Source organism: Cladophialophora carrionii (assembly GCF_000365165.1).
Source record: "Cladophialophora carrionii CBS 160.54 unplaced genomic scaffold supercont1.9, whole genome shotgun sequence".
Lineage (NCBI taxonomy): Eukaryota > Fungi > Ascomycota > Eurotiomycetes > Chaetothyriales > Herpotrichiellaceae > Cladophialophora > Cladophialophora carrionii.
The window spans coordinates 47,746-68,567 of NW_008481834.1; the positions used below are offsets into that span (position 1 = coordinate 47,746).

A 20,822-nucleotide genomic window follows, 5' to 3' on the forward strand; every position below is an offset into this window, starting at 1 on the left:
GATATCGGTTCCCCTGAGATCGTCCAATCGGAGCACGTCAACTATCGCAGCCTTGCTTGTTTCCACGATGACATCGTTGGCAATGTATGCGGTATTCAATGAGGACCGTTTGAGTCTATAATCTATACACAGCCCCATGCAGCCGGCCATACAGAGGCTTACTCGGCCGTCGCCTATACATTTGCCGAATACCCAACACTCGGCAAGCGTCCCGAACTCCTTCTCCTTTCAGCCCACTTCCTGACCTCGTCCGCCAACCAGACAGTGCTGGTCATGCACACCAGGGAGAATAGGTCCCACGGACTTAGGGCCTCGGTCTGAAACACCCGCTGTAGAAACGGCAAATATATAACACAGAGTTGGCCCGCGAGGCTGCCGGCCACGGCGTAGTTGAACATTTTGTTTCCAAAAAGTTTGATTTCGCCGAACAGGACGGACTTGGTCTCCGAGCGGCACGTGAGAGCGTTGAACATGTCGAAAAGTACGAATGTCGTGAACGTCATGGTGGTGTCACGCTTTGTGACCGTGCGGACGCGGAGAGGCGTCGAGTTGATAAGCGTGGGGTCCACATTTGGATCGTCGATATCAACCATTTCTCGCAGATATATGAACAGAGTGCCCATCATGATGATGGAAGCTGAAGTGAGGACACGGCGGATGAGGCGTTTGGTGAGCACGTTCGCATTGCGAGGGCGTGGTGGCTGCGTCATGACTCGAGGATCCACGGGTTCGACTCCGAGGGACTGCGCAGGAGGGCCATCCATGAGAATGTCTAGACTGGTCAGCGACGGACACGTGGGTTAGATCCAGGATGTGACTTACTGATCCAAAGAATCTGCATGGCGTTCAGCGGATTCTTAAACCCAAACATCGTGCTCAGGAGGACCAAGCTCAGAGCGGCAACGCTCGTGCTCAGTTGAAACGTGATGAAGTTCTGGATGTTGAAGAAGATGCCCTTCCCCTGTTCGATGGCTCGCAGGATTGTCGAGAAGTCGTCGTCGGTAAGGATCATGTCGGCGGCTTCCTTGGCCACGTCGGTTCCCAGCATCCCCATCGCGATTCCAATGTCAGCCTTCTTCAGTGCAGGCGCATCATTGACTCCGTCGCCCGTCATGGCAACCACATCTCCTCGAGCCTGAAGTGCACGAATGATCTTCATCTTGTGGTCAGGGCTGGTACGAGCAAAAATGGTTGTCTTGACAATGGCTTCTGACAGTTCCTGCTCCGACATTCGGTCCAGCTCATCACCACGCAAGACGGATCTTGAGCTTGATGATGCTGGATTGATGGGCATCCCAAGGCTCTTTGCGATCGCCACCGCGGTGGTCTCAGCATCACCAGTGATCATGATGACCTTGACGCCGCCGTTCATCAGCCGCCGAATGGACCTGTTAACATCCTTTCTCGGCGGGTCGTTCATGCCCACCAGACCCGCAAAGCATAGACCGGTGAAGGCGTCTGTCTGCGGCTCGCTCGGTCTCTTAGCCCCAAGACCTGGTGTAGAACTTCGGCTGCCTTGCCGCGCCTGGTTCCTCAACACGCCACTCGCAAAAGCGATGACTCGGAGTCCTTCCTCCGCCATTGCCTGAGCGGCCGCATGGACCTCTTTCCGGCCACGCTCGTCTAGCACAACTTCTCGCCCGTCCTTGGTCAAGTATGTGTCTGATCGGCTCAAGATTTGCTCGATCGAGCCTTTGATGTAGGCAGTCTCCGAACCAAGCCCATAACCATTGGTCATCTCGCCAAGAGCACTGCCAATGACCACGCCCATCCACTTTCTCTCCGAGCTGAATGGGGTCTCGCTTGTACGGGGACCGATCTGCTCACGAATATCATCCTCCCCATAGGCGTCCATCAAATCTAGCATAGCGATGTCGGTTGGCTGACCAAGCCATCTGCTCTTTGTCACTGTGGAGGACCTATCTCTAGTAGAGGAAAGCACTGCAGCAGAGGCGGCTGTTGCTGGCGTTCCGGACGCGTTTTGTGCGAGACGGCCGTTGTTCGCGATATTCCCGATGCGCAGAATGGTCTTTGTGGCTGTCGTGAGCTCTGCGGTCGGATCCACAGGGGCCGGCCTGCTGATGTCAAAATGCCACAGTTTTGTCACCGTCATATGATTGAGGGTCAGGGTCCCGGTTTTATCGCTGCAAACCACGTTGACCGAGCCGAGTGTTTCAACGCTGGGAAGCTTGCGGACAATAGCTCCTCTCTTTGCCATTCGCAGCACACCAAGTGCAAGTGTGACTGTGACAATGATGGGGAGGCCCTCAGGGATTGCCGCAACCGCCAGAGACACTCCAATAGTGAAGAGGTCCAACAGCTGCTTGCCCTGCATCAGACCGATTATGATGATAACGCCAATGACAACGAACGACATGTAGCTGAGTTGCTTCCCAAGCAAATCCATTGACTGTTGCAGAGGCGTGCGTGGAGCTTCGATCTCTTGAAGCGACAGCGAGATTGTTCCGAACTCGGTATTTCCCCCAGTCGCAATCACGATCCCTTCGCCGTGGCCTGACCTGACTAATGTACCCATGAACGCGATGTTGTGTTGCTCATTCAAGCGCACATCAGCACCAACCGTGCCTGCGGCGTTATACGGCTCGGGTGTGCCGTGGTGTTCATGATGAGCCTTGTTCCGCTCAAGAGCAGCGGCATGTTTTTCCACCGGCTCGTTCTCGCCTGTCAGGTTCGACTCGTCGATGGTCAGTTCGGCGGAATGCGTGATTCGAATGTCGGCAGGGATGCGGTCACCGGTGGAGAAAATGACTAGGTCGCCAGGGACAAGCTGAGAGGCTGGAATTGTGGTAGACGTCTTCTCTTCGGGCGGAATCGCACTCCCATTTCCCAGTGGTTCCATCTCGATCGCTCCATTCTCACTAGCAAGACTCCTGGTCGTGTGCCTGGGGGCCGAGCGTCTGACATGGGCGAAATGGGGGACCAATTTGTTCAAGGCTTCCAATGACTTCTCGGACCGGTACTCCTGCACAAAGCCGACCGTCACGACAATCGTGACAGCAAGGGCGATACTGACAGCATCATCCTTGTTCCCGATGAAAAGGGAAATGGCGGCCGAGGCGAGAAGAAGGAGTATAAGGGTTTCCTTGAACTGTTTCAAGAACCTCAACCATAGTGGCTCCTCCTCTTCATGTGGAAGCTCATTGGGTCCATCTTTTGCTAATCGCGCATGGGCCTCAGTCTGCAGTAGACCTTGTGTGGTAGAGGTCTGTAAGCGTTCGGCAGTCTGCTGGGGGGTGAGGAGAGAGTAAGAGGAGGTTATCGACGAAGATGTGGAAGCATAGTGCGGAACCGGACTACGCGGTCTGTTCGCTTGAGGTTCTGCGTTGAACACCGGTAGTAATGATGACATGATTGCATCGTAACTATATCAGCGAGCGCGACCCCATCCTCCACCAAGGATGCAATCCGAAAGAGAGTCGTGTAAATGATGGGCGAGCAGAGGACGCGCTGAGGAACGCCGGCAAGTCGACTGGTCCAGTAGCGACGACGCGGCTGTTATAATAAGAGGAAGTCTACTAATCCGCCTTGTAAGCTTCACCAAGAGAGCGATCTTCTGCAGCGGCGCGTGTTCGGGTAGCAGAGGACGGAGAAGGCTGTTGTGAGATTATTGAGATTGCGCTTCTCGCTGCGCAGCCGCTGGCACATCGAAATCTTGCGGGTTCCGCTTCCGGGGGTTTCATTGTGGAGTTTGCTGGGCGCGGAAGGTCGGCCGAGGCGCGACCGTTTGGCACCGTGCACCCGAAACTGGCTGCGAACCACATCATCGAGCAGCAGCGGCGCCGCCCAGCCACTCTGCCACTCTGCCACTCACTCCTTGCGTCCGCTCCTCTTCCAATCATTTCATAACATGAACCACCACCAACCTCCCTCCCCGTTGACTGTATCACCACCCTCGCATTCCTCCTTCGGCCTCCGCGCGCGGTCTCTGTCGTGCTGATATTCCGCTCAGCATCTTTTTGGATCTTCTTGATATCACTTCCGCTTCAGACATCGCGCGCGCCGCAAAAACAAAGCATCCCACTTTCGACGCGTCGTCCTTCCTTCCAACCGCCACCTCTCGCCCGTTTCACCTGCTTCCCACCTCGTCCCAATGTCAATCTGATCGATCGCAAGATTCGACAGCTCCCCTCCCGCCCATCATGTTTTATTCAGAACAACTCCTAGCCAAGACCGGGCCGCTGGCGCGGGTCTGGCTCGCGGCGAACGTTGAGCGCAAGCTCTCCAAGTCACAGATCCTGCAGTCGGATATCCAGAGCAGCGTAGGCGCAATCGTGGATCGAGGCCATGAACCTATGGCGCTGCGCCTGAGCGGCCAGCTCATGCTGGGTGTTGTGCGCATCTACGGGCGAAAGGCGCGGTATCTGCTCGACGACTGCAATGAGGCGCTTATCAAGATTCGCATGGTATTTTACCTGCCTCCGTATGATGTCGCATTCTAACCGGGCTACAGACCTTCAAATCGACTAATAATCACGACCTTCCGGCCCACGCTACTGCCGCGGTTGATCTCAACTTACCAGAGTTACTCACCATTGATGACTTGTTCTCTAGCATGGATTTCACATTCAATATGACCCAACAGCCAGCCATTACCGATGGCCAGACCCAAGACCTGGGGGAAGACTGGACCAGCTCGCTGAACCCTCAGCAGACCAGCACGCAATCGATGCTCACTCCAGGCGAAGAGCCCTTGTACAATGATGACGATCTCAACCTCGACTTCACGGGCGGCGATGACATGGCCATGAATGATACTACTGTCAGCATCAACGTCGGGCGAAACGCTGCAACCCCCAAACCTGCTGATGATGAGATCTTCGGTGAAGAAGGGCTGCTGCACGATGATGAAGACGGCCTCAACCTGGATTTTGACCAAGATGTCCCCATGCTAGATCAGCCCGATGTACAGATGGCTGATGATACGCTTCCACCCGTTGGCGAGGAGGAGCCTCTGGTGTCGGGAGATGACGAGACCCTGCAACTACGACAGACGGCTGAAGACGCAAGGGAACGGAGAGAGACAGAGTCTCCGCTATCGGAGGCAAACCCAGAACTCCTTGACGAGCTTGATCGAAGTTTTCAGGTCCAGCTGGCGGAGGAAGAAGAGATCGAAGAGGTGGCCGCGCAGCAACGACAAAGAATCCGAAAGCAGAAGCCCATTGCTCCGGATGCCGAGACTGTCCTTCACAACAAACAGATTAAGGCTCAAGCAGAGGATCGGTCCAAGATTCTCCGCGCTCCATCTTTTCTCCCTCGGGACCCTCTTCTCCTGACGCTTATGAGCATGCAGAAGAACGGCGATTTCGTCACCAATGCCATGAATGATGGCCGCTCAATGCACTGGGCTTCTGAACTACAGGGTCTGCTATCTTTCGAAACGGTTATGAGATCTGGAGAGCGGAAGCGAAAGCGAGATAGCGGTATTGGTGGGTTGAGCGAGGACGAGCACAGTGAGAAGTCGCCGCGGCTGGAAGGTCCTGAGGACGCAGTCGAGGACGAGGCTGTTCATCTTGACGAGGCTCAACCATTAACACCAGCTCCTGATGACCTTCTGCTACAACCTATGAGCGAGGGAGGCCCTGCTTTGGAAGACGTCGTCCAAGGCGAAGATGACGAAGGCATCCACGGCGGCGACGACACGTTTGACGACACCACCATGCCTCTTGTACATCCCGCTGACAGTGGTCCAATCTCGCTCGGCACGAAGCATGCAGTTCATCTTCTGCGTGACCAACTTGGCGATGCTGGAGGAGCTCATCCTTCTTCACCAGCCAGGAAGTCAGTGCTTCTGCAGGATCTCGTTCCAGAAGGACGCACCAGCAAGGAAGATGCGACCAAAATGTTCTTCGAGGTGCTAGTCCTGGCAACCAAAGACGCAATCAAAGTCGACCAGGGCAATACGGCAATAGGTCTTCCTCTGCGGATCAGAGCAAAGAGAGGTCTGTGGGGTTCCTGGGCCGAGACCAGTCCTGGTGATGACCCAACCACAAACACAGCTTCTCAGCAAGTAGCTGCGGCGGCATAGGCAGTTGGTTATCGCACGAGTTGGATATGGTTAACGTCTCGAGTTTTGGGTATGCTGGCAACAACTGGGACCGCCCGAGGTGATATGGGCGGACTATGACTGTATTTCTAGCAGCCTGGGGGCGTGAGACGCGCAGATATGTTGTTGAACGGTCTGCTTGTTGGAAAGCAAGGCGGCTACAGTATCTTGGAAAAGCGAAGGCGCCACTAGTCGGCAGGCGTTCAATTACCACAGATACCCCCAGAGGCTGCAGGTAGGGCCGCTTTGGTCGATGACACAGCCCATAGCTTTTGAATGAAGTTTGTGCTTTCGCAAATGCCTCTTATACCTTCAATGGAGCGTAGGTACTTTTGCGAGCACATGGCGTCTGCCAGTGAGTGGCGTTCGCAACAGCTGTAGCTACGTCTTGGACCAGCATCCTCTCCCGCCCTTGGGCAAATTATGATCTGGACGTGTTCACGGCCAATATCTCGGCAGCTCTAACGTATCTCTGTCTTCATGGAAACTCTAGTGACAGCTCTGTCTTACATCGATGAGTTCACAGGAACGGCCTTTACCGACGCAAGATGTTCGTCGTCGGACGTATAGTACGATGCGGATATCAGGCAGATCAGCGCACCGAGTCCGTAGAACTACCAAACTCCTCCCTTGATCAGGTGTCTTTTACCCATGTGCCATCATCCATCAAGCCTTCGCGCTTGGGCCCTTCTCTCAACCACGTCTCAACAACTCCATTCTTGGGGTCCTCATCAGGTAGACCTCTCGACCTCCTCACCTCTAGAACTGCCTCGCGAACGCGTTTTGTACACTCTTTCCTTAACTCGAGGGCCTCTGGGTGGTTCGCCAGGTTTTCTGGCACAAGACCCAGGATTGCCTCGTCCCAACCCGACAGTCCTGCCTCTCTTGCATGGCGATCCGCCAGATCCCGCCACCGTTTGCGCAGATCGCCAAAGACAGCCTCAACATCCAGCTCCTTCCCAAACGCGACCGAGATCTTGTTGCCGATTCTAGGTATGAAGCGCGGAAAGGTGCGACTCTCGTGCATCACTTGATCCGTCCCTTCGATGAACATGGGCACCACATCAGGACATTCCGGTGGTTCGAGGATCAGGCGAGCCACACCCCATTTGAAGTAGCGCATTGTCTTGTCCGCCGCTTGGTGGATCATGCCTTCGGGGAAGATATGTACCCAGCTGTACGAATTGCTCGCATAGCGCGAAGGGGAGAGATACCACCTGACATCGTTCGGTTGCGATGGGTACGAAGGTGGAAGACTGATATCGGAGAAAGGGTCGACACAGTCCCACGGCCACTGCGGGGTTTTGTAGTCCTTGTGGAAGCTAGGATGATTGACTGGACATAATGCCTGCTTCGTCGCAGAGATTTTAGAGAGTAACCGCACGGCTTCGGTCATGGTGGCCTGGTAGGGGCCACCGAATGGGGAGTGTGCACTTCGATGAGTAGGCAGAGTTTGGCCCAGGGTGAAGAAGTGCGACGTGAAGGCATTTTTGAAGCAGATGTCATGACTGCCGAGACTCCAACGGTGGTTCATGTAGCCGTGAAAGGCGGCGAAGGAAAGAGGAAGGACGCCCCATATCAGTGGTTCGTCCATTACCGAGATGTGGTTGGAGACGGTAAGCAGACCGCGCCGGCGCGTTTTGTAGTCGGCGCGCGACTTGAGCAGGTCGAGGAAGCGTGGGAGTCCATGGACTTCCGTTCTGTTCAGCGCATAGATGAAGAAGCGCGAGAAAGCCGACACGGCAAGGATGGTCTGGTACGAGGCACTGCGCCAGAACAAGCTTGGGGCTTCGAGGTTTGGGTAGAGGTTGAGGTCATCGCGAAGGAGGCGCATTGGGTGCTGTAGAGGAGACGAACGCGTCGGAGCATAGACATGATCAAAAGGCTCTCGTAGGAGGTGAAAGCCCGTCGACAATTGAGGCTCAACAGTCTGACCGCGGTGGAGGCGTGCCGCAGTTGTTGGCTGTCAATAAATTTGCGGAGGAATCTTGGGAGAAACCCGGGGATCCACATGTTCCAGTCCGCAGTTCGTTGTCCGCAGTCTTCGTCCATCTGCACCTTGACTCGGCGTGAACCACATTCAAGCCATTGGCCTTCTCGTCACATCTGTGTCGACCATGTTCAGACCAACCGCCCCTCTGTCGGGAGGTTTACTATGGTAGGTCGCCAGGATCTCGAGCTATCCTTGGCCGGACGACGCTAATCCTTTGCGACTGCAGGAAAATCCCGTGGCGCATCTCGTCCATGCAAAAAGCGCGTCAACGAAAACGACTAAGAGCAGTCGATAAAGTCGTCGACACAGTCAGCATGGCTTTACAGAAGAACGGCTGCGTGACAGCGAAAGCCGTGGAGAGATGGTACCAGGAGATGCCTCGAGAGGAAGAGATGCTGCCAAAGGACAAATACACCATCTTTGATCGCAAGGAGAAGAAATACAGGAAGGGCATCCACAGTAAGGCGCATCACGTAATTGCTGCTTGGATCACGATTGACAAGGCCTCAGAACTGCCCAAATGGACGAGAGTTAGCCAGCGACTCAACCCACCAGGTTTCTAATCCCCGACCGAAAACTACATATACTACGCCCCGTCCCTGGTCGTAATCCTTCTGAACAACTCTCCTCGAAGCTTCATCACGCCCCGAGCTTGGGGTTCCGCAGGTGATGAGATTGCTGCCAGGAGGTGGCTATCCCCGGTTCCGGCAAAGAGGACATTGGTGCCGTGCTCAACAACAAGGACGGAAGCTCGGAGACCTTGTGGGAGCGCGATAGTCGGTAGAGAACCACTTCAAATACTTTTGCCAAAGCAAGAGCGGTATGATGAGACGGCTGCGCGATGAAGTTGAGGTTAGAGGCACGCTTAGTCTGCCTCCTGTCGTTCGCCAAAGCGCGGGAAGAGTGTGAAATCACCCCAGTATCACGCCGAAGGGGAAGCGTTCTGATGTTGTATCAAAGTCTAAGGGATCAAGGCAAGCATTGTAACATCAGTCAGCGGCATAAGGCAGGGTAATGGTACGGGACACTGGGCAGCTATGAGTCAATATCTTACCTAGTTAAAGCAGCCGGATTTGGGTCAAGAAGCAAAGTGACATCAGACTCCTCAGTCTCGATGTGTTGCCTTCGACACTGTGACTTCAAACATCCACATCTCACCTGTCCACTTCCCTCTACTTTCTCATTCCCTTCCTCCTCATACTTCTTCCTCCGCTCCAGTCGCTGCCGCGGACTTCATACATGCCCAAGAAGCACCAGCAGCGAGCGCTCCAGATCAAACCGCAGTCGAGCAGTCCCCATACTCTCTCATTGTCCAAGTCCCCCCGGCCTCAACATGAGGGGTCTTCGCAACGCTCGGTCAATGACCTAATCCGAGAGTCTCGCCGACTGCAGTTGAGAAGTGAGGCCCGCACTCCTCCCGTGCTTGACAATGCGCACTCTTTACACCCTTCGGTAAGAGCAGTTCTTGACCTGCCACCGCCACCCTCGCCAGTACCAAGGTACGCATCTGGTTCTCGCCCCGGCGGTTCTAGTTCTGGGCCGAGCCGCCTTCGCCGTATTCCTGGACCGCCTCCGCCGCGAAGCTGGCTCACAGATAGCATTCATGCTCCTCCCTCTGTGCGGTCTTCACATAGTCCCGCTGATGGCGAAAATCGTCGCATTCAGGTCCGCACGAGTAACCTTCCAGATGGAGCATTTCCACCACCGGGATCCCTGCAGCACCTTGTGCTGAAAAAGATTGCATCGGAGTGGGAGTGGCATGCCGAGAATGATCTGGAATACTTCAACTACTTGCCTGTCAGACTACGAGAGACTTTGCTCAGTTATATCGCCGTTTTTGGCGACCATGTGAGGAGTGACCCGTTGAGGATATTGCTCTTGCATGAGACAGAGATTGAAGAGAAGAACGAAGTCCGGCGCTTGGATCTAAGCAATGCAATCGGTCACTGGACTACATTCAGACAGCTGGAAAGGGATCTGGTGGCAAAGAACGCCGGTCCCGTTACAGGTTCGGTGGCATTTGTCCAAGCTCCCCCGATAGAGTATGCTCCAGAGAGCTGGGATGCTGAGAGCGACGGCGACGAGGTCTCGAATGCGACAATGATTCCTCCAGTACCCAAGACTGCCCCCAATTTCGTCAACCTAAAACATCTTTCTCTCGCCATTCCATCAGGTAGTGCAAAAGCCGCTTCCTGGTCATCTTTGCTTTCGCTTGCAACGGAATTGCGGACCCTGACCTCCCTTTCGCTGGCATACTGGTCTCAGCCTACCTTCACACCGAACGCCGCCTCTACGCGGGTAGTCATTCAGACCCCGGGTCCCGGCCCTGTCGTCTACGGCGGCTCAGACATATACATCTCGCATGATAACAACTGGCGAGAAGCGGCTGGCATCTTGCGCACCTTGAGTCGCTCCTTGTATTGTCTGAAGTGGCTGGATCTCACAGGCTGTGGAGATTGGTTTGCCGCTTTGCAGTGGGTTCCTTCACCTTCTTCCTCTCCATCGTCGTCGCCAACCAGCGGCTCGTTGTCTGTTCCTCATAGAGAATATCTTGCTCCTGAGTGGAATGGCGGCTGGCGAGGGCTAGAGGAATTGATCCTTGAGGTCGGATGGAGACCTGTCGCTCCGCCTGCGATCGAAGACTATCGGTTATTCACGTCCGAGACATCCAGCTGGAATGTTGAGAACGAGCGTCGGCTCTATCGATACAGGAAAGATCGAGAACGCTTTGCTGATATCCGGAGTACTGCGCAATCTGTGGCGCGGCACTTGCGTGCGGTTCGCAAGAACGCCGGAGGCAAGTGGATTGATGTTGAATTTGGGGAAGATCTAGAACCGCTGCTTGACTCGAAGTGGTAGAGATGAAGCTAATTCCACGCAAGAGTCAGAGTTCGCTTAACCTATCACTTGGTGAAGAAGTTTGTGATGCGCTGCGTCCCGGACTCGGTTTTCCTTGCTGGGCTGCTTTTGAGCGTCATATTCTTGTTGCTTGTCGCACTCTTTGGCTTCTTGCCTGCAACGGCTTTCGGAGGGGACCTCACGGGAGATGGCGGAGAGGAAATCTTTGCAACTTTCTTGGTTGGACTTTCTTCGGCCTCGTCCTCGTGTGTTCGCTTGTGTCCGTGCTTTTCCTCTACCGGGCTGGCTGTTGCAGGCAAGGGTGCCTTGTTTTCAGTCCCATTGTGCTCGACTGTCTGTGTGTCTTCCTCCGGCTCTTCTTCGACCTTGTCTTTGGGTTTCTTCGTGGGAGCATTCTTGAAGAAGTTTGCGATATTCTTCTTGTTCTCCTTGCTGTCGATCGGCACAATGAAGCTGGGCGAGTTGTTGCCCACTTTGCCTACAGCTTGGTCGACGGGATAGCATTCTAATTCTCCCTGGTACGGTTTCAGCAGAGCCTGGAGTTCCTTGGACCACTTGTTTCTCGTTGGATCCAACCAGAGCTTGACTTCTTCTGTACCTGGATCGAGAATCACCGGCATTCGATCGTGCAAGAACGATAGCTGCTTGTTCGAGTCCGTGGTGATGATCGTGTATGTGTACAATTTCTCCTCCGTATCCTCATACTTGACGCAATCCCACAGACCAGCAAAACACATCAACTGCCCGTCTTTCCTCTTGACGAAGTGTGGGATCTTCTCTTTGCCACCTGGCCCCTTCTTCAACCACTCGTAGAATCCCTGCGCGATCACCAGACACCGTTTCTTCTGCTTCATCGTATTCCACATGCCCTTGTTTTCGAGCAGAGAATCGTCGCGACAGTTTATTGTGCGCAGCATCGAGCCGTAGTCAGGGGCCCGTTTCGTCCAGAAAGGGATCAATCCCCACTTCATGACCTTGATCTGGTAGTTGTAGTGTTTCGGCTGGCTGGCTGCAGGCGCCGTTGACTCTTGAGCTCCATCGTGCTGCTGCCGCTGTTCCTCATTTTGTTCGTCTTGTGGTGCACTACTGCTGGGTTCAGACTCTTCTGTGTTTCTTACACCTTGATCTGGGACATCTGCTCGGTATACGAGGCCGTATGAACCCGGGGGGAAGTTGTACGTCTCCCGGGCTTCGTCGTCTTCTGGTGCTTCGTCAACGGGCATACCTTGCTGCTGAAGCTGGTAGCGGATGAAGGAGGCACGAATGCCCAATGCATATCGTCCACACATGATTACGATGAGCAAGCGGTGCGGTAGAGCACGACCGGTTGCTCTGCCATTATTGCCAGAGGCAAATACGAAGGAGATACGAAGCCCTGGCTGGGCGGCGCGGGATGGTGAAGCAGATGCATGACGTCGACGCGACCAGCGAAATCCGGGTCGAACTTACTTTTACTTTTCGCGTTTGTGCTGCGCTTTGCCTCTCGACAACATCACCTACCTTGTACGCTTTCTTGCCAATTCTGAGGATTCCGGAGGCTCATCCACATACTTCTTATCATGGCCACAAAGTCCGGTGTGCTCACAATGCAGCTTCTAGGCAGCCTCAAGCCTGCAAGAGCGAGCTCATCGAGAACTTTTGTCAATGGCTTTCACAGCCTTCCGAAGAATCGACCTCAGATTCGAGCTATGCCTACAGTCAACACCCGGTTTCAGACCCGGAATGCCAGAAGATACCCCCGCCCACCGAATCGACTCGAGCAAGCGGTCATCGACGCCCGGCTCAAGCATCCAATCCTCTTCCCGTTCATGCTCTTCGGCTCCACGGCGTCGGTGGTACTGCTCATAATCATGGCCTATGACCAATGGCGCAGAGAGAATAAAGGGACGTCGGCATATCCTCCCGCAGTTGAAGACCAGCTTCGGCTGGCCCTGCACTATACCCATATCTCCCCGGACCCAGAGACGGCATCGCAATACTTCTTGGGGGCGATCAAGAAGGCAGAAGAGGTAGGCATGGACCCCTACAGCAAGGAGACGGTGGGCATTCGAGTCCGTTTCTCTCAGATGCTCGAGGAGTTTGGACATGTCAAGGCGGCTATCGAGATCTTGGACGGCATCGCAAACGACCTGCAACAGAAGCTGGATGAACTCGATCAAGCGCTTTCTCTGAGGACTGATACGTCAATTCAATCTGGCCCTGAGTCTGCTAATCTGCGGGCGAATATGATCAAAGGCATCGTGAAGCTGAAGATCAAGATATCCTCTCTATATGAAAGCGACTATCTCCAGAATCCATCCATGGCTAAGCAGGTTTTGTCTGATGCGGTAGGCATGGTGGTCAAGGAGACGAAAAACCCCCAGCAAGGGCTGACCGACGACAATGGAGCGGGGTTGACAGCTGGTGAAATTGCTGCCATGCTGTCGCAAATGGGCGACCTATATGCCACATCGGGCGAGGAGGAAAACGCCGTGCAATTATACATGCTCACTTTGCAACCGCTTAGAGCATCATGCAATGGCACTAGATCCTGCAAGGAAGCCCAGGTTCTCAGCAACATCGCTTCCACCATGGACATGGCGTTGAAGAAGCCGAAGCCTCTCATCAACGGGAAGCCGGCGACGAAAGACTCCCTCGCCGCAGCCCGGCGGGCGGCATTGAGATGGGCAGATCAAGCGATCGCCACCGGTGATGCTGTCAAGCCTGAGGACAGAGATGAAATCTGCGCTGCAGCTTCTCTGTCTGCGAAGATGACACGAGCGGACCTGTTGGTCGACAATGGCGAGAAGGCGATGGCAAAAGAGGCATTCCTGAATTTGCTGCCGATCTTGAGGGAGCATAATCTCCTGCCGTTGATCGAGACAGCAGAGCAGGGATTGAAGAAGGCTAGCAGCTGAGCACCTATGATTCGACATGTTGACCGAAGCGACTGTGGTGACGCTTGCACAAAATTATCAAGCGAGAAGTCCATCATCAAGCGCAGTTAGTTACGTTCAGTAATGAGATATAGCCCACATCCGAGATCCACTCTCTCCGTTCATTTACGGTGCACGAGAAACAGCTTTCCTGGGTTGCCGGACTGTCATGCGCTACGGTACGCATTTTCGGGTATTGGACCGCTTTCTTCAGCTCATTTTCAAAGACGTCTCGTGCAAATAACGATCATTGGCCAGAATGAGGTGCAACCGCAGGCCAAAGTACAGTCGACGCAGGGAAAGTGCTCAACCTCGAACTCCAGCACGACCTTGCAAGACTAACGGAGATAAGTAGATATGAATCATCAACTCGAGATCACGAAATGGTGCTCTGGTCTGCTGTCGTGGTGGTCGGTCGCACTCGCGCGGCTGACCAATGACGCTTCAAACAGCGAAACGGGTCCAATGTTTCAACAACCGCCCAACATCCATTTTTAGGCAGATGGCCATCTGGGCCCACGTCTGCAATTCGATCCATGTCAGGAAATCTCCGACCATAGCTGAAGCACTGGCAGCAGTCCGTGTAACTATTCGTCCTCAGTCCGGGTCTTCTCCAGCTGTCAACCTCGCGGCAATCGCGCGCCATATCGATCGAATATGTGCACTCTGCTGCGCCCGTCAGATCATGCGTTGATGAAGCGCCGGGCAGATTATTGGCCATGGTTGAAACCATAGCTGCAGCTCGCCGTCGGCTGTGGCATATTCGCCATGGTAGACAAATACTCTGTATACCTACCACGTTACGCCCAGTGATTTCAAAGAGCCACATGCGCCTTCACTTCTGGGCGTACGATCTAAATCAGAATGCTTAACGGGTTTCGGGAATCGACGTCGCGTTATCTCGGTGGCAACATATTTGGCTTCTTACGTCGGCCGCTCAAAGTCGGTCGAACACAGTTTGTCCAAGATAAACATGGACTAGCAATCACTGTCGACGAGGTTCCTGCAAACTCGGAGGAGAGTCGGCTCGGAAAGCCTTCTGCGTCGATGAAGTCGACCTCTGGATGGCTCTCCGCAATCAGCCTACTTCTGAACGCTCTGTTGTTCCTTCTCCTAGGTCTTGCACTTCTTCTCGTGTGGCACTTCAATACTAGGAGGAATGGCTTCAGTCTGGTCACGGAAAACCACTACTCTTGGACCTACGGCCCTACAGCTATTCTCGTTTTCGTCGTTGCTATCTGGCGGCAGTTGGACTATCACTTCAAAGCTGCCGCCCCATGGATCGCGCTTCATCACGGCGACGCAGATGGCAACGACACTCTTCTCCTGGACTTGACCTCCCCCATGCAGCCCGTCAGTTTCTGGCTGGCTCTGAGGCGTCGCCATTTTGGTGTGCTTCTCACGATCGTTGGATTTGTTCTTCTGAAGATTATCACACTGGCGTCGACCGGTCTCCTGGTGGAAGATTTGACGGATTTTCCTGACCGAAGTGTCACCCTGAATCGCAATACAAAGTTCAACGGCTCCTTTTGGAACATCACGCAACCGTTCGGGAGCCAAGATGCTTCAATAGCATACGCGGCCTACGGTGTTCTTGCCCGCGGTGTCCTAGTGCAGGATCAGGGAACTACTGCCGACCTTGCCTATGAAAGGATCGATCTGCCTGAGGAACTTCGGAACCGTTCTCGACTTGTGGAAACGCAGATGAATGCTTTTATACCGAGTTTCAACTGTCAGCAGGCTACAGTCTCAATAAATCCCGGCCCGTACGGTACCAACAATGAACAGACCGGCGACACAATCGCAATAGTGTCTCCCCAATGTCAGCTCATGGGCGGTGCCCAGCCAGTTTTCGTCATCGATGCAAGTTTTCAGCTATGTCCAAAAACCCAATACAGAGGAAACATGGTACGGGTAAATTGTTCGACTACCCCTGAAGACGGGACGAATTGGCAACTTCTTACGCTAGCAAAGGTCGCTTACGACCAAGTTCTGAACGGATCAACCACAGAGTCGGCCTTGGCCGCCGATGATTCAAACGTTGATATCTTGTCTTGGCAAGTAGGAATTGAGCAAGTCACAAGCCTTTTGTGTCGACCCTCGTACACCATGGGCAAGGTTAACGTTTCCTATGATTTCAGCGAAAATCCGCCTATAATCACTGCAGGCACTCCTATCCCAACCAATGCAAGTCTCCCCGGCTTTGAAGATGGAGATCTGGCCTCTCGATTTACATCCTCGTTAGTTGCAGGTGCAAATATGTTTGGCGATCTCACTGCACAATCTGATTTGGAAGAGGATTTTCCAAACACGATGTTCAAGATTATGGCTGCGTCTATCTCCGACCAAGGTCGGTATGAAGCTCTCATGGGTGGGGCTACAATGCAAAGCGCTGCCGAAAGGACATTCCAGCAGTTTGCCATCCAGTTTGCAGACAAATACCTGTTGGAAAAGGACGCTTCAGAAATTGATGGAATTGCTATCTCGATCGCCAACAGGTTGAAAGTTGCCGCTCTGCCTTTCTGGGTCATGACCGCAGGCTTCGCTTGTATGACCGTGCTCGCACTTGGTGCCTTCATCTTACGACCCCGAATCGGGCTGCCTCCGGAGTATCAGACGATCTGCGGAATTGCTATGATTTTGAACCAGAGCCCGGCCTTCAACAGCCTCATTGGACGTCTCCGAGGCTTGAGAGAAAAGGAAGTCGCTCGCAAGCTCTCGAGTTACGCCTTTTCTGCTATCCCCGACAAAGAATCTCACGGCGCATCCCGCATCGTCGTCGAAGCATCCTTGCGTGGCGATATTCGTCCTTCGTCAGAACAAACTTCCAACGACGACCCTTCAGAGGAGGGCAAGGCAGTATGGTGGCATCCATTCCTCGCCCGCAAGCCTGTTGTTGTCTTGGTCCTGAGTCTACTCCTCTCTATGATTGGGGTTTTGGAACTCCTCCAGCATCGCTCAGATACCAACCAAGGGATATTAACTTTGCCTGGAGTAGATGATACAACCAAGGCAGTGTACACACGTCTGCTACCAGCATTGGTGATCCTCATCGTTGCGACGTCTGTGAATGCCATAGACTTCAACATTATGGTTCTAGCACCTTTCAGTGCGCTAAGATCGGGAGAGGTCTCTGCTAAAAGGAGCTTGGCCAGCTCCCTGGTAAACCAGCTTCCACCGGTAGGGATTCTCAAGGCCGCCAAGAATCGACACTACGCAGCATTCTGCTCGTCAACCGCTGCAATCGTTGGTAGTGTCCTGACGATTCTCGTATCCGGGCTTTACACTCCTGAAGCTTTCCCGGGCGTGGTGACTCAGCTCGGGCTCGCGACGAGCGATATGTTCAACACCCAATGGAACAATAGTGCCACCGATGATGGCACTGCAGCTCTTATCGTCAGCTTGATAGAGAGCTTGAATACCAGTTATCCCTCGTTCACATATGACGAGCTTGCTTTGCCATCACTAGCGAAACCGAATATTCCGGGAGCCACCGCTGGATTACTGTTGCAAACGACATATCCCGCTCTCCGAGCCTCATTGAACTGCACTGCTCAGGATGCCAGCTCATTCAACGTGAGCGTTCAATACAACTCCAGAATCGACACTACAAGTGTCACTGTCGATGCAAGCATGCCGCTGCCGCCAAACTGTCGTCGTGGAGGTCCGAGTGGAAACCTCAGCACGATAGACGTCACATACCGCGCCGGCTTCCAGACCAATTCGTCCTACTTTGGCAAAGTGCTTGACCTCCACGTCGGACCTTACGATGCGATCCAAGGGGACGCTTTCGGCGAAAGCGATCCGGGCGCCCAGCCCGACAATCCTCCTGGTTGTCCATCCTTGGCGTTCGTCTATGGATATGCTGACCTTGATCGCCCTGAACAAAATGCTATCACTGTTTTGATGTGTTATCAGGAGATGCAGACCGTCGAGACGGTGGCGACTTTCGATCTTGCCTCGATGTCTATCTCGACAACTGCTCCGCCATTCTCACAGCGACCTTTTCCGAACGAGAACACTGTCCAGCTCCTTCAGTCCGGACCTGGTGGAGAGACCGCATTTTCCTACCGTATCCAGCAGCACATGGACCAATCTCTCTCAGTGTTCAACCAAACACAATTCGCCTCTGCAAATCTGGCCGAAGCTCCTGTCGACAACTTTTTCCAGGCAGTCTTGTTCGGCAAGAAACCACTCCCGATCTCGACGCTCGTCGGCGAAGAGAACAAAGCTGTCATGCTCAAGGGCATCAACGCATTTTACAGGAGGTATATGGCACAAGCCATCTCGAGCAAGATGCGTGTCCCTGTCGACCCCAACGACCCAGCTGCAAATCAATCATATCCAGGCGCGGTCTACAATGTGTCACAGGTGGTTCGCCTCGTCCAGCACAACCGTGCCAAACTCGCGTTGCAGATATCCCTTGGCATTATGACTGTGTTGACAGCAGTGGCGTGTTATCTGACGAAGCAGGACAGGCTGGTGCCGCATAATCCGTGCACGGTCTTTGGAGTCGCGGCCTTGCTTGCGAACAGTAGGATGTGTAGTCCAGGGACATTCGACGCACTGAAACAAGAAGGTGAGAGTGTAAAGTACAGAATGGGATGGTGGGATGAAAATCAGGGTGTTGGATATCCATCCGTGCGTGATGAGGCGTCAGGGGTCCGGAAGAGGTACGGCATCGATGTTGTCAGAGATATTGGCTAATGAACTTGTTTTGCCCTGCATCTGGGTGTGCAGTTGTTGACATGATGATATCCAGATATTTTGTACTGTCTGAAGAGGATCTAATGTTGCGACCGCTATGTTTGATAGATCAGGTTGCTCATATGCATTTCGTAACATTTCGTGATCTTTCCGATTCCTTTGCAAGAAGCCAAATACCTTTAGCATTTCCACTCTATCTATGAGCCTGAAGTCTCTGTTTTGCCCAAAAATCGTTTCCAAAGAATCCATTGTACAACGAGCCAACATCGTTTCCAGAAATGGTCCCACCCAAGAATGCGTGACAAGTGCCACTTTGCACCGTCCAAACGCTCATACGAATACGATAGACGATCCACTCTTATAGTCTTACGAGTATGCGGCGCCGACTGGGCTTGATATCGAATTGCCTTTGACAAGAATGCCATCCGCGCACATGAAGTAGGCATATCTCTCGACAGCGTCAGTTGAGTCGAGGAAGGCAGTTGCCTCTGTGATGAAGTTGGCAACATCCGAGTCCGAACCGCTGGCGCCAAACTCAGTAAGCCACACCTTGCCAATACCGTTCTGCTGGGCAGTGGCAATAACGTCGTTGACGTGATTCTTGAAGTAGTCCAAGTTGCTGGCCGAGTCGTACCAATGGAAGGCAACGAAGTCGACTTTGCATTGGCCCGCGCAAGCCTTGAAGAAAGCGTTGAGCCAGTCAATGCCCATGAGCGGGTTAGTGCCAGCACCATTGGTGACAGCTGGAGATCCGATCGAGACTTGACCGGCGAGAGGATTCATGTTCTCAATGTGCAACTTGGCTGCAGTGGCGGGATCAACGTTGGCTTGGGAGTTGAGATCCGGCTCGTTCAGAGACAAGGCGTGCTTAGAACCACTGGCAATAGCCGATGCCGCCGCATTTGCCCATCCAGATACAGAGTTTGGACCCCAGAACATAGGAACATACTCGGCCCCAGAGACGATTGAACCATCTGGTGACGCACCCCAATTGTATGCCCAGCTGATACCCTTGCCAGCGAAGGCGTTGGTCAGAGAGGCGGTGTTGTAGGAAAGACCCTTCTTGCCGCTAGTCGACCCACCGGTGCTTGGGGAAGAGCTAGGAGTTGAGGATGGTGATACAGAAGAGGCACTAGGAGCCGCGCTGGAGGATGGAGCACTGCTGGGGATGGTTGCGAAGGTAGTCGGGACGACTGAAGGTGCACCGCCGCCATAAGATGGCAAAGCCGCAGAAGAGCTGCTGTCAAAGACTGGGACTGAGCTCTGTTGGCCAGGATGGGGGAAGAACTCCCCGGCAGTGGGAGCACCGGCGGAGATGCTACCTGAGGTAGAAGGAAGGCTACCAGCACCACTGGTCGTCATAGAGGACGCGCTCTCCGGAGCGGGGAAGAACTCGCCTGGACCGCCGGTTGGGGCGAGAACGGATGTTGAGCTTGAAGCAGCATCGGTGGGTCCAGCAGCTAGCGAGGTGGGACTAGAAGCGCCATAGAATCCGCCGGCACCACCAGTGGGAGCAACTTCTGAGGCTGAATCTCCTGAATTGGCTGTGACGGTGATGTACTGGATGGATGTAGAGGTGATAGTCGACGTCAAGACAGAGCATGAACCTTCGGCTGAGCCTGGGACAGGGGCCGGGGCAGGAGCCGGGACTGGTGCCGGCGAGGCCGCTGGAGAGTCTGCCGCTGGTGCAACCTCGGTGTTGGACGGGATGGCAATTGCGGCGGGCACACTTGAGACGTCCTTGCCAGTATCTGGGGAAGAGGACTCGGCAGGGACAGGGACGACTGTGACTGTCATAGCGCCGGTAGCTGTGGGTAGAACCGAGGTAGCTTCGACAGATGACGGTGACTCAATAGGGGAGCCGCCAAAGTCTGTGCCATTGTGTGGTGCCGTGCCATTGGTGATGGGATAGGCCCCACCGGTAGGCATTGCCAAACCGTTACCGGTACCGGTGCCATGGTGGAAGCGATTGTGTCTCTTGTGGTTAGGGTGAGCCAAAACGGATGTGGCGAGACCAACGACGAAAAGGAGTTTGGCAACCATGGTGAGATGGGTTGTTGATGGGGATAGACTCTGACAATTGCTTCTTGCAGAAAGGGGTAGCTGTATATGGGATGTATAAGCCCGCCTGGGGTTATCGGTATCAGGCTTCAATCAATGAAGGACCTGGTTGGCTCAAAGAGTGACCTGGAGCGAAGCTCTGCTCTTTGCGAATGAGAGGACGAAGGACTAGCCTTGTTGAAGGAAAGACGAAGTGCAGTGTGTCGCACAAACGTGTCAGCGA

At 53.9% G+C, this 20,822-nt stretch overlaps 9 protein-coding genes across 9 annotated transcripts; 5 read left to right on the top strand and 4 right to left on the bottom strand.

Moving 5' to 3' along the window:
• Window positions 1-173: 173 nt before the first annotated feature.
• On the bottom strand, window positions 174-3,370 carry G647_09094 (uncharacterized protein; the record flags this gene model as incomplete). The annotated part of the gene is made up of 2 exons (XM_008733399.1): window positions 174-772; window positions 823-3,370. The coding sequence occupies 2 exons, from the start codon at window positions 3,368-3,370 to the stop codon at window positions 174-176; spliced, it is 3,147 nt and encodes a 1,048-aa protein (XP_008731621.1).
• A 790-nt stretch (window positions 3,371-4,160) lies between these two features.
• G647_09095 (uncharacterized protein) lies at window positions 4,161-6,046 on the top strand (the record flags this gene model as incomplete). Its single annotated transcript, XM_008733400.1, has 2 exons — window positions 4,161-4,424; window positions 4,472-6,046. 2 exons carry the CDS (start codon window positions 4,161-4,163, stop codon window positions 6,044-6,046), a joined length of 1,839 nt encoding a protein of 612 aa, XP_008731622.1.
• Window positions 6,047-6,698: 652 nt separating this feature from the next.
• G647_09096 (uncharacterized protein) lies at window positions 6,699-7,898 on the bottom strand (the record flags this gene model as incomplete). Its single annotated transcript, XM_008733401.1, has 1 exon — window positions 6,699-7,898. One exon carries the CDS (start codon window positions 7,896-7,898, stop codon window positions 6,699-6,701), a length of 1,200 nt encoding a protein of 399 aa, XP_008731623.1.
• A 283-nt stretch (window positions 7,899-8,181) lies between these two features.
• Window positions 8,182-8,620, top strand: G647_09097 (uncharacterized protein; the record flags this gene model as incomplete). The annotated part of the gene is made up of 3 exons (XM_008733402.1): window positions 8,182-8,222; window positions 8,284-8,516; window positions 8,568-8,620. The coding sequence occupies 3 exons, from the start codon at window positions 8,182-8,184 to the stop codon at window positions 8,618-8,620; spliced, it is 327 nt and encodes a 108-aa protein (XP_008731624.1).
• Window positions 8,621-9,296: 676 nt separating this feature from the next.
• Window positions 9,297-10,916, top strand: G647_09098 (uncharacterized protein; the record flags this gene model as incomplete). Its single annotated transcript, XM_008733403.1, has 1 exon — window positions 9,297-10,916. One exon carries the CDS (start codon window positions 9,297-9,299, stop codon window positions 10,914-10,916), a length of 1,620 nt encoding a protein of 539 aa, XP_008731625.1.
• A 44-nt stretch (window positions 10,917-10,960) lies between these two features.
• Window positions 10,961-12,205, bottom strand: G647_09099 (uncharacterized protein; the record flags this gene model as incomplete). Its single annotated transcript, XM_008733404.1, has 1 exon — window positions 10,961-12,205. The coding sequence occupies one exon, from the start codon at window positions 12,203-12,205 to the stop codon at window positions 10,961-10,963; it is 1,245 nt and encodes a 414-aa protein (XP_008731626.1).
• A 270-nt stretch (window positions 12,206-12,475) lies between these two features.
• On the top strand, window positions 12,476-13,813 carry G647_09100 (uncharacterized protein; the record flags this gene model as incomplete). The annotated part of the gene is made up of 1 exon (XM_008733405.1): window positions 12,476-13,813. One exon carries the CDS (start codon window positions 12,476-12,478, stop codon window positions 13,811-13,813), a length of 1,338 nt encoding a protein of 445 aa, XP_008731627.1.
• An 882-nt stretch (window positions 13,814-14,695) lies between these two features.
• On the top strand, window positions 14,696-18,538 carry G647_09101 (uncharacterized protein; the record flags this gene model as incomplete). The annotated part of the gene is made up of 1 exon (XM_008733406.1): window positions 14,696-18,538. One exon carries the CDS (start codon window positions 14,696-14,698, stop codon window positions 18,536-18,538), a length of 3,843 nt encoding a protein of 1,280 aa, XP_008731628.1.
• A 366-nt stretch (window positions 18,539-18,904) lies between these two features.
• G647_09102 (uncharacterized protein) lies at window positions 18,905-20,581 on the bottom strand (the record flags this gene model as incomplete). Its single annotated transcript, XM_008733407.1, has 3 exons — window positions 18,905-19,935; window positions 20,044-20,187; window positions 20,269-20,581. 3 exons carry the CDS (start codon window positions 20,579-20,581, stop codon window positions 18,905-18,907), a joined length of 1,488 nt encoding a protein of 495 aa, XP_008731629.1.
• Between the last annotated feature and the right edge of the window lie 241 nt (window positions 20,582-20,822).